Source organism: Brassica oleracea, chromosome C4 (genome assembly GCF_000695525.1).
Source record: "Brassica oleracea var. oleracea cultivar TO1000 chromosome C4, BOL, whole genome shotgun sequence".
NCBI lineage: Eukaryota > Viridiplantae > Streptophyta > Magnoliopsida > Brassicales > Brassicaceae > Brassica > Brassica oleracea.
Window position 1 is genome coordinate 39,570,787 of NC_027751.1, and position 10,819 is coordinate 39,581,605.

The window sequence follows — 10,819 nt, forward strand, 5'->3', positions numbered from 1 at the left end:
GATTGAATGGAAACGTGGGGTTAAATAGTTTAAGGAAGAAAGACGTATTTGACCATATGATTAAGACACCATATGATGTTAAAATCAGTGGATATAAATGGGTCTTGTGAGGAATAGAAATCGTGAGATATAAAGCTGATGTTGTACAAGGATTCTCACAAAGATCAGTAATAGATTATGAGGAGACATACTCTCATGTGGTGGATGCAACTACTTTCAGATTTCTCATAAGTCTGTCTATATAAGAGAGAAAATTAGACTTGCAATACTAGAGGGTATTGAGCTGAAAGTACATCAAGTTCTCGGGAACAATATTGATAATCATCAAAGTATATGATCTGAATATCCTAGGAACCTATGGATACAATTTCCCAAACAGTTGAATATCTCAAGAAAGAGTTTGAGATGAAAGATCTTGGAAAACAAAGTTTTGTTTGGGATTACAGCTTGAGTACATTAACAATGAAATCCTTGTGTATCAAATATTATATACAGAAAAGGGTACTCAAGAGATTTAATATGGACCAATCTCACCCATTATCTAGTACAAGGGCGTGAGATCACTTGTTTTGGACACTGATCCATTTAGTCTAAAGGTGGACGATAAAGAAGTCCATTTAGTCCTGAGATGGACGATGCCGAAGTCTTGTTTTAGATACTGATCTGATTGGTCCATAAGAAGGACGATGAAGAAGCCTTTGATTTTGGTTTATTTTATACTAACCAGCCCAAAGAGGGGTTATTTGGTTTTGTTGATTTGTTTTCAGACAGGTTATGTTTTACACATGGTGGTACACGCATATCACAGCAACATCATCCAAGATTTCGTGTGTGTGTATTTGAGGTCGATGACTCAATATGTTTGATCAGATTGTGGCATGGCCGATGGTAAAGAAGAACCAACTATCATGTTCGAGGACGAAGCATATTCTGCCCAAGATCTTCATCACCCACGGATTGCAGAAAATTGGAGAGGTTCAAGGGACCTTCAGTAATGTCCAAATCAGAGAGAGTAATGTGTGTTGTACTCTTTTTCCTTCACCATGGTTTTGTCTCAATTAGGTTTTCCTAGTAAGGTTTTAATGAGGCAACATTAAAGCACATTACAAGCTCTAAATGGTTATGGCATCCAAGGGGGAGTGTTATGAACCAGATTGTGGATGGCTCATAACCAAGAGATTATAACTTGTAATCTTTCCATTTATCTATGACGGTGTAATCTCCTATATAAGGAATCTGTATGTTATGAATAAATATAGACTTTTTCATTACTTTTATAACAAGATGTTATTTATCTTAAGTTATTGTCTCTTTTTTTTTTGTTGTTTATATGTGCTATATCCACAAACGAATAAAGAACATTGAGCAAATTTGTACTTATTTTTTTGTCAACATTTGAATTTCATTACTTTGAAAGCTTAGTACAATGGCTGAACTGTTTAGCCAAGTGATTACATAAGGTTTGTTACCAATTCTAGCATCCTTGACTAATTTGTCAACAACATCTAATAAGTTCCTAGGCGCATGTCTGAAGCTAAAATTACATTTTGTAGCAACTGCTTCTATGTCCTCAGCCACTCCAAACACCTCCGGATGACATATATCTTGAACCGGTCTGCCTTTTGTCACACAGTGAAGAGTGCTGATCAACCTCAGACAATCGCTTAGTATGAACATGTTAGCGTAGTATAATCTGTAGAGTTGTTGAACTGCTGTCCACATTGCCATTGCCTCTGCTACCAATGGAGTGCTGGTAGGGTTCATTGCAGAGCTTCCTTGGAGTATTAGAGTGCCTTCTCTGCAATATAAGGACCACCCTATACCAATGTTATCCATTGGCGCCTTCCATGAAGCATCGACAATACAGTATAACTCTGTGTGTTGTGGAAGGATTTCCTGCACTGATGAAACTAGAGGATTGGACACTGTTTGCTCAGTCTCCTTATTCTGAGTCAGTGCTTCCTTCCATATCTTTGAGTCCATAACCGCTGCATTGACGATTTGAGTGATATGATCCCTCTTATTCTCAAAAACCAGTTTGTTGCGTGCCTTCCAAATTCGCCATCCAAGAAAGAAGGGGAAGCAGTATGACCTGTCCTTTGAAGCTGTGTGAAGACAATAAGATAGGAGATCATAAATAGTACAAGATTGGCTTAACTGATTGTTTTCCTGTTGGAGAGAAATAGACCATATCTCCGAAGCTACCCGACACCAAATCATCATATGATCTAATGTTTCTATTTCTTCTCCACAAACAGGACACAAATCAGAAGACCTACAACCTCTTTTATTCAGGTTCTCTATTACTGGGAGACCATTATGAATCGCTTTCCACCAAAACATCTTGATTTTAGGTGGAATATCAATTCTTCATAACTGATTTAGTAAGTTATTGCGTAGAGATACCTGAGAATGGGAGGACAGCTGGGTTGTTTGCGCTTCCAAATCCATTGTTCTTTGCAATTGATACCCCGTTTTGACTGTATAGGTACCAGATGTCCCTAATCTCCAACAAAGAATATCTTGCTGTCCTGTCTCACTAGGCCTTATTTGCAGGATTCTAGGTACATCTTCTGCTCTGACCAATCTTCTGATCTTGGCGATGTCCCACATCCTGGTACCTGAAAGAAAGAGATCTTTCACTGTCATCATTGGATATATCTCAGCTCTGGGGCCTATAGGGGGAAAGGCACAGTCTCCTTGAAGCCAATTATCTTTCCAAACTCTAACACTAAGCCCATTTCCTATTACCCATTTAGCTCCTTTGTTAATCAGAGGTTGAGTCTGAACTATACTTCTCCATGCATAGCTAGAAGATGGGAAAGCCTTAGCTTCAAGAAAAGTTGATTTTCTAAAATATTTTGCTCTGTAGATTCTCGAGAGGAGGGATGTAGGGTGATTCATAAGTCTCCAAGCTTGTTTAGCAAGGAGGGCCTTATTGAAAGCGAGCATATCTCTGATTCCTAATCCCCCCTTCTTTTTAGAGGCTGTGATCTTGCCCCAGGCTATCCAAGGGATTGATCTCTTCTCTAAATTTGCAGACCACCAGAAATTTCGCATAGCTTTTGTAATTTCCTTAATTATAGTTTTTGGAAGCAAGAAGCAAGACATTTTGTAGGTGGGTAAGGCTGTTATTACTGCTTTCAACAGAACTTCCTTACCCGCAGGAGATAAGAATTTTGAATACCAACTGTCCAGCTTGCTCTTTATCCTATGGATAATATATTGGAAAGTGTCGTGACGATTTCTACCTATGGTTTCAGGTAGTCCTAAATACTTTCCGAACCCACCAATCTTAACTATACCAAGGAGCGTAATGATCGTATCTTGAGTTTGTTTAGGAGTACCATCTTGAGTTTGTTTAGGAGTACCTTTCGCAAAGGAGATGGCTGACTTAGCATAATTTATCTCCTGTCCTGATGCTCTCTGGTACGTGCTAAGAATCTGAGCCATGTTTCTTGCTTCCTCTTCTGTAGCTATGCAGAATACTAGAGAATCATCTGCAAATAATAGGTGAGAAACAGGAGGACCACTTCTAGAAGCCTTAAAACCATGGATCATCTGTTTCTGAATGTTCTGTTTGATCAATTTTGAGAAACCTTCAGTGCAGATAATATATAAATAGGGTGAGATAGGATCACCTTTTCTAAGTCCCCACCTGGGTTTGATGGTTCTAGTTTGTTCACCATTGATCAAAACAGAATAGGTAACCGTAGTGATATATGTCATGATCCATCTTCTCCATCTCTCGCAAAATCCCATTTTCTCCATCACTGCATCCACAAATCTCCATTCCACTTTGTCAAAAGCCTTAGCAATATCAAGCTTAACGGCCATGAACTTGTTCTTAAGATTTTTGGTATTAAGGGAATGCATTAGCTCATGGGCTATGAGGACGTTATCTGTAATGAGTCTACCAGGGATGAAAGCTGATTGATTCTCTGTTATAATAGAGTTCAACCAGGGTTTGAGGCGCTCTGCTAAAATTTTTGAGATGATTTTGTAAGCTACATTAGCTAAGCTTATAGGTAGGGATGTTAAAATGGTAAAACCCACCCTATTTAAACCCACCCCGTTTAAGACCCACCCCATTTAAAACCCATATCCGTTTAGACCCATTTAAAAATAGGTCTATTAGGAGTACCCATTTAGACCCATAAATTTTGTACTAACCCATTTAGACTCATTTAGACCCATTTAAACTATTGTTGATTTAATTTTTAATTGTTTTAACTTTATGGTTTTTTAACAAAAATTAAATGAAACAAATAAAAAATTATAACTGATTTTTATTATATAAACGCAAATCAAATTGTTATAGTAAAACAGTGGAATCGAGTTTTCTTCTAAAACCGCAAAATTAAGTTTTCCTGCTAAAAGCGCAAAATCAAGTTTTCCTGCCAAAACCGTAAAACCGAGTTTTTCCGTAAAAACCGTAAATCGAGTTTCCTGCCAAAACCGTAAAAATTGAGTTTTCCCGTCAAAACCGGAAAATCAAGTTTTCCAGCCAAAACCATAAAACCGAGTTTTCTCGCCAAAATGCAAAATCAGATTTTCCCGTCAAAACCGTAAAATCGAGTTTTCCCACTAAAACCACAAAATCAGACTTCCCGCCAAAACCGTAAAACCAAGTTTTCCCGCCAAAACCGTAAAGCCGAGTTTTCCCGCCAAAACCGTAAAACCGAGTTTTCCCGCCAAAAGCGTAAAACCGAGTTTTCCCGCTAAAGTGTAATTCCGAGTTTTCCCGCTAAAGCGCAAAATCAGATTTTTCCGCCAAAACCGTAAAATTGAGTTTTCCCGCTAAAACCGCAAAATCAGATTTTCCCGCCAAAACCGGAAAACCAAGTTTTCCCGCCAAAACCGTAAAACCGAGTTTTTCCGCTAAAGCGCAAAATGAGATTTTCCTGCCAAAACCGTAAAATTGAGTTTTCCCGCTAAAACCGCATAATCAGATTTTTCCGCCAAAACCATAAAATTTAGTTTTCCCGCCAAAACTGTAAAATTTGAGTTTTCCCGCCAAAACCGTAAAATTTGAGTTTTCCCGCCAAAACCGTAAGACCGAGTTTTTCCGCCAAAACCGTAAAAATTGAGTTTTCTGCCAAAACTACAAAATCGTAATTTTTCCGCGTAAATCGTAAAACCAAAATTTTCACCAAAACTATACAATCACATTTTCCTAAAAAAAATAATTAATTAATTATATTAAGTTATATGGGTTAATAGGGTCCCCCACTAATTTTAAGTAGAACCTATTTAATAAACAGGTCTTAACAAAACTACCCGTTTAAAATCCATTAACCTAAATGGGTCTAAATGAACATTTTTTTTTTAAAACCCATTAAAAACCCGCGGAGAGAACCCGTTATAACATCCCTACTTATAGGTCTAGTCCTTAACGGTAGTGGGGTTTTCTATCTTAGGAATTAGACAAATATGCGTCTGGTTTAACTTGGTGTCTAGGTAATTATTTTCAAAGAAGTTCCGGACAAAAGAGAAGACACCTGTTTTGATTGCTTCCCAATGTTGATGGTAGAATGCAGCTGACATACCGTCTGGACGAGGCGTCTTGTCAGGATTCATAGCGAAGACTGCCTTCTTGACTTCCATCTCAGTGACAGATTCTGTTAAGCTTGCATTGATCTCCTCTGTTATGTTCGCGGAATACCTTCCATTAAAGAGGGAGATATTATACTTCCATTACTAGAGAAAAGATGAGCAAAATAATGTTCAATGTGTGAGAAGATATCCTTAGCGTTTTTGTAGTAATGTCACTTGAAAAGAATTTAATGGAAAATGTATTGTCAATATGTAAAGAAGCAATTCCTTACTTTTATGATGAGATTTGTCATCCTAATAAAATTCTAACGGTAATTGCATTTATCTCCATTTCTCTGCTTCTCATATATTCCAAAAGTAAGGCAAATAACGGCGACGATCAGTGTGAACTTCTACGACGTCCGTCATATATTTTCTTGCTCAACCGTCCTCACCTCCGTTCTTCTCACAAGTATGGTATTATCACCAACGAGATGTCCTCACCTACGACCACCTTACCGTTTCTTGCTCAACCTTCACGTTTCATGTTTCTTGTCTAGAAAAAGACACACAATCTGTAAAACTGTAACTCTTTGTCATGTTTACATACAATCTGTAACTCATGCATCTCCACGGTCTTGTATAATGGACGTATTCACATTCGTTCAAGCTTTTTTTTTCTTAAGTAATGAAAAAAAGTGACAAAACTCAAATAACACATATATTTCTCATCTTATAAGTGCTAGTATAACGAATATACCGATATTTTGATTTGTACTCCCACCTAAAAACAAAACAAGTGAATAACAGAAATATCTTTTGTAGATGTTTTCAGAAAATCCGTACAAATTAGTACTTATCAAAAGTTCAAATTGTTGTTGACAATAATCAAATAATATATCACAAAATCTCAACAAATAAGTGTGTATCCTTTTAGAAAAAAATCTCTTTATAATTGCTACACCTATATATAGCACTGATCATATCACTTCTCAAAGCAAGAAAATCCCACCTAGAAGAACAAACAATTTCCAAGTACCTGAAGGTAAACTCTTTATAATTTATTTATAAATCACATGTTAAACAATTAGTAATGTTTATTATTTAAAATTTTAGGTAAATTCTATCTAGTTGATTGTGGATTTGCAAGCAGAGTCAATTTTTGGCTCCTTTTCGAGGTAATCGATACCATCTACAAGAATTTACTGGGCAAGGATGTGATCCTAACACTGAATCTGAGTTATTCAATCTTCATCATGCTAGTTTGAGAAATGTGATCGAGAGGATATTTGGAATGTTTAAATCAAGATTTGCGATTTTAAATCAGCACCTCCTTTTTCCTATAAAAAACAAGCTGGATTGGTATTGGCATGTGCAGCGTTGCATAACTTTCTGTGGAAAGAATGCCGATCAGATGTAGGTGAATTTTCTGCTGAAGAAAATGTCCAACAGAATGCAACAAATGGCAATCAAGTTATTCGAAACGAACCTTTGGGAACACAAGAACAAGATAGAGAAAATGCAAATGCTTGGAGAACAACTATGGCAAAAGATATGTGGAGAGATGTCATGGATTTAGATGATCCATAGATCTTATTGATTAGTATTATGCATTTTAATAAAATTGCTACAGTCAGTGAACTTTTGTAGTAGTAGTAACGCTTATTTTTTTACTCTCAGTTTTATCACTAATAAAATAATGTTTGTTACCTTTTCTATAAGAAAGATTCAAAAATTTCATTGATTTTGGAGAAATTGATATTCTATCAAAATTGCGTGCATTCTTTAAAAATCCATAAAAAAAAGTAAACATGGGAATTATGTAAATGCATTAAAATCTCATCAAGTCTTATAAACTATGGCAAAAATTACTATTTATGAATTCTTTCAAATTCTATTAAATTCTTTGATTGAATACCACCTCCTTAATCTCTTGGTTTTATCTTTGCTCCCCATCCATTCTCTTGTCTCCCTTTCGATATGCCTCAGAAACTGGGCTAGGGTTTCGTTCGTACGGCATCAGCTCCGCTCGCGAGGGGTTCGTTTCCGGTGATGTTTCCTCTTCCTCTGGTCACTGGGTGAGTTTGCGGCAGCGGTTTATGGTGGGTGTAGTCGGTTTTTAGAGTTCAAGGAGTGGATCTGTGATTTTCGCTTTTCAGATCTGTCTCTTGGTTCTCGTCGCTCCTTGCGGGAGAGATTTGAGCGGCTCTGTCAAGATCCTGTCTTGGTGGTGTTGTTTGGCAGCGGCGGTTGTTTTTTAGGTTCTCTTCGGTGTCGTGGAGGTCCAATGTCTTCCCAATGCTGTCGAGTGAGCTCCGGAGGTTTCCACTTCCTCGGAGGCGAGTCTTGGATCGAGTTACGCCGGTGAAGATGGTGACTCGGTCAGTCGGTCCTGTTTCTGACTTGTGAGATTACGGCGGTGTTCTTGAAAGGTGTCGTCTATGGCTCCTCGATGTTTGCTCGACGTCTCTCATCACTACAAATCTGTTCTACTTGGTCATGTTCTGGTACCTTCGGTTTACTGCGACGGCCCTCTTTATCGAAGTTGTTCTCAGTGTTCCCTTGTTCTGTCCCTGTTTGACACCGGAGACTACTTACGATTCACAGAAGACTATTTTTCGGTTCTCGATTAACAGCAAATGTCTTTGCGATTTGTGTCATAATCGCTTGGTGTCATCATTTGGCTTGTCTCACTTCCCAGTACCATGGGTGATCCTTGATCATCTGTGGTAGTGTAGATTAGCTATTCTGTGCAGGTTTGAGAGCTATTCCAGGCTGTGTGTAATGGCGAGTTCAAGCTCGAACTTTGGTTCTATTGGCGTTCCCGGAGAGTGGTATAGCAGGTGCTCCGACAGCTCTCCTTAGGTATGGCTGTCCTTGTTCTTTCTCTCCCTTGTATGTCTTGCGCTTCATCGACAAAGAAGAATGTAAACCTGGCAAGATCACTGATTACCAGCTACTTCTGGCGACGTCTCGGGACTTCGGCATCCGAGAGGTAAAATCCACTTCCTCGGGGTTACGTCAAGAGAAGAGAACGGTTCGCGGTAGTTTAGTGATTACTAAGCTATTTAGCAGAATGCGTCGGTTAAGTGGTGGTGCGAAACTAGATTAGCAAACGTATTGATCTAGACCATTTTGTTCGAGTCCGGTTTGTATTTCGACTTTGAAGCCTTTTCGGGTTGAATAGTATAAATATATATATATTAAAAAAAAAAGTCGACAACAAATCTGAAGTATAGCACATCTCTTCTAGACAATTAAACGATGAAACCATCACATAGTAGCTCTAATTTTTGCATTGTGTTTGAAATCAATGTGTAGGTGGCGCAATGGAGGTTGGACAGACAGGGAAACCGAGCAAGTGTATCCATACAGAGTGGACCTTTCACTCAACGCACCCTGACTGTTGGTAGTTAATAGGTGGAACTAAAGGAGTTTGTTGGACCAAAGAGATTCTCTAAGCGCCAAAGAGTTTCGTTTTGCATTATGTCCAAAGGAAATGTAAAACTTTGATCTATTCAACAAGTTGAGATTTTTCTAAAGCATTCTTATAGATAAACAAACACAAATCATGTATTATTTTGTAAGAATGTAACCTCATCAACAAAATACAAATGTATAATCAACAAAACCCTTGAACCACTCTTTTACATAACTTCTGGAAATCATTGGGGGGCAAGGTTGATGTAGCCACAATCGCGTAAATCAAGGGATTTGAGGTGAGGACAATTCTCAACAATGGCGTTTAAGCCGGTGTTTGTTAACCTGTTCCCAATAAGCTGGAGGTGGTGAAGACCGGTCATTGTTTTAGCAATTGCCAAAGCATCATCATCAGACTCGTCCTCCAAGTAGTAGTAACCCACATTGTTTAGCTTCAGAGTCTTGAGAAGCGGGCAGGAAAGACCTATAGATTCCAAATCCAATTCCATAAAATAGAAGTGCGAAAGTTCAAGGTGTTCAAGCAATTTGAGCTTCATGACTGCTTCCAAAAGTCCCACATCCGTTATGTGATTGCACTCAGTAAGTACAAGGTGTTTCAGGTTACTTGACCTGTATCCATCCAAAGTCATATAAAAACACAAACTATTAGTTGCAACCAACACTAGAATCAAGAATCAGAGTTTTAGGGTTCAGTTCACCTGTCGGCTATGTAGGCGAGGAGAGAATCGGTGCCGAAGTACTCAATGTTGACCTCAAACAAGCCTCCCTGGCTTAGATCAACGGCGCGACGGCACATGGCCTCCGCGGCATGATAATAATCCATGGCTTCTTTGTATTCTCCCATGTCTCGCATCTCGATTTTCCGCCACATCAGGGGGTCTTGACAGACGCGTCGCCACGATCTGCACACGTTCCGAGCGTTTCCTAGTCTATCAGGCACGCTAAGACGGAGCAGAATCGAATAGATCAGCTCCGGTGGAAGCTCCGCCCAGTTTATAAGTTTTGCGTCTCTCATCTCACCGGAGACAAGAGGACGACTCAGTTTCTGAAGGTAAAGTAAAGATTGCGACTCTTTGAGTCCCTCTCTAATTTATAATTTAAGTTCCTAATGATAAACTAAATTTACGAAACAAACCCAATATATAGAGTGAATATTGGGCCTAGGCCCATGACTATTTAACGTAGTTAGAAAAAAGGAAATAGAAGAAGATAGAAAAAGGAAACCTTGTAATTTAATCGTAACCGTTGAAATGTCGGACTTTATTCTCAGACGCCCTTACTGAAAAAAAAGTATTTTCCATATCCCCTCTCTGTTCTCAATACCCTTTTGTATTTGCAAACCCTATACTAACCTTTCATTTATTTATTATATATCATCCACTTCATAACATTTATATCTTGAATTAAATAAATCAACCACCATCATGGCCCACAAATAACCTTAACCAATGAAACTGAAGATGACCCCACATGTTTTCACTCTCCCACTGCTCCTCGTACGTACAGTCTTCTTCTTTATTCTCCATAGACGATTTTGAAGCTTCTAAAACAGGTATTTAAAGTCCGTTTGATGAATTTTTTTAAGAAATATCATTTAAATATAGCATAAATCAAGGATAATGTTTAAAATATAAGATTTCATGAAAAAAATGAGATTTTAAGGACGATTTTGAATACTGTGTTAGTTGATTTTATGTATGTTTTATGTACTTTTCTGATTAAATGTTTAAAAAAATATCATTTAAATGTAGTGTATATGATAGGTAATGTTAAAAAATGTACTCATGAAACTATGTTTATGAGTTTTGGATGGAGATATATATATATATATATATATATATAT

General features: G+C 38.0%; 2 protein-coding genes and 1 pseudogene across 2 annotated transcripts; 1 reads left to right on the top strand and 2 right to left on the bottom strand.

Annotated features, from left to right (window-relative positions):
* Positions 1 to 1,326: 1,326 nt before the first annotated feature.
* LOC106338865 lies at positions 1,327 to 3,837 on the bottom strand. Its single transcript, XM_013777745.1, has 3 exons — positions 2,493 to 3,837; positions 1,456 to 2,105; positions 1,327 to 1,335 (listed from the first exon to the last, which is right to left on the bottom strand). The coding sequence occupies exons 1-3, from the start codon at positions 3,835 to 3,837 to the stop codon at positions 1,327 to 1,329; spliced, it is 2,004 nt and encodes a 667-aa protein (XP_013633199.1).
* Positions 3,838 to 3,882: 45 nt separating this feature from the next.
* LOC106338866 lies at positions 3,883 to 7,125 on the top strand (annotated as a pseudogene).
* A 1,979-nt stretch (positions 7,126 to 9,104) lies between these two features.
* LOC106336904 (putative F-box protein At4g05475) lies at positions 9,105 to 10,071 on the bottom strand. The gene is made up of 2 exons (XM_013775879.1): positions 9,675 to 10,071; positions 9,105 to 9,585 (listed from the first exon to the last, which is right to left on the bottom strand). Exons 1-2 carry the CDS (start codon positions 9,989 to 9,991, stop codon positions 9,201 to 9,203), a joined length of 702 nt encoding a protein of 233 aa, XP_013631333.1. The 5' UTR covers positions 9,992 to 10,071; the 3' UTR covers positions 9,105 to 9,200.
* Between the last annotated feature and the right edge of the window lie 748 nt (positions 10,072 to 10,819).

Bases quoted from the DNA above. Each gene is read 5' to 3' on its own strand.
- LOC106338865 (XM_013777745.1), bottom strand. From the start codon at position 3,837: ATGGCCGTTAAGCTTGATATTGCTAAGGCTTTTGACAAAGTGGAATGG. The intron at 2,106-2,492 runs GTACCTATACAG...GTCTTCACACAG, and splicing joins TTGGAGATTAGGGACATCTG to CTTCAAAGGACAGGTCATAC.
- LOC106336904 (XM_013775879.1), bottom strand. From the start codon at position 9,991: ATGAGAGACGCAAAACTTATAAACTGGGCGGAGCTTCCACCGGAGCTG. The intron at 9,586-9,674 runs GTGAACTGAACC...GGATGGATACAG, and splicing joins CTCGCCTACATAGCCGACAG to GTCAAGTAACCTGAAACACC.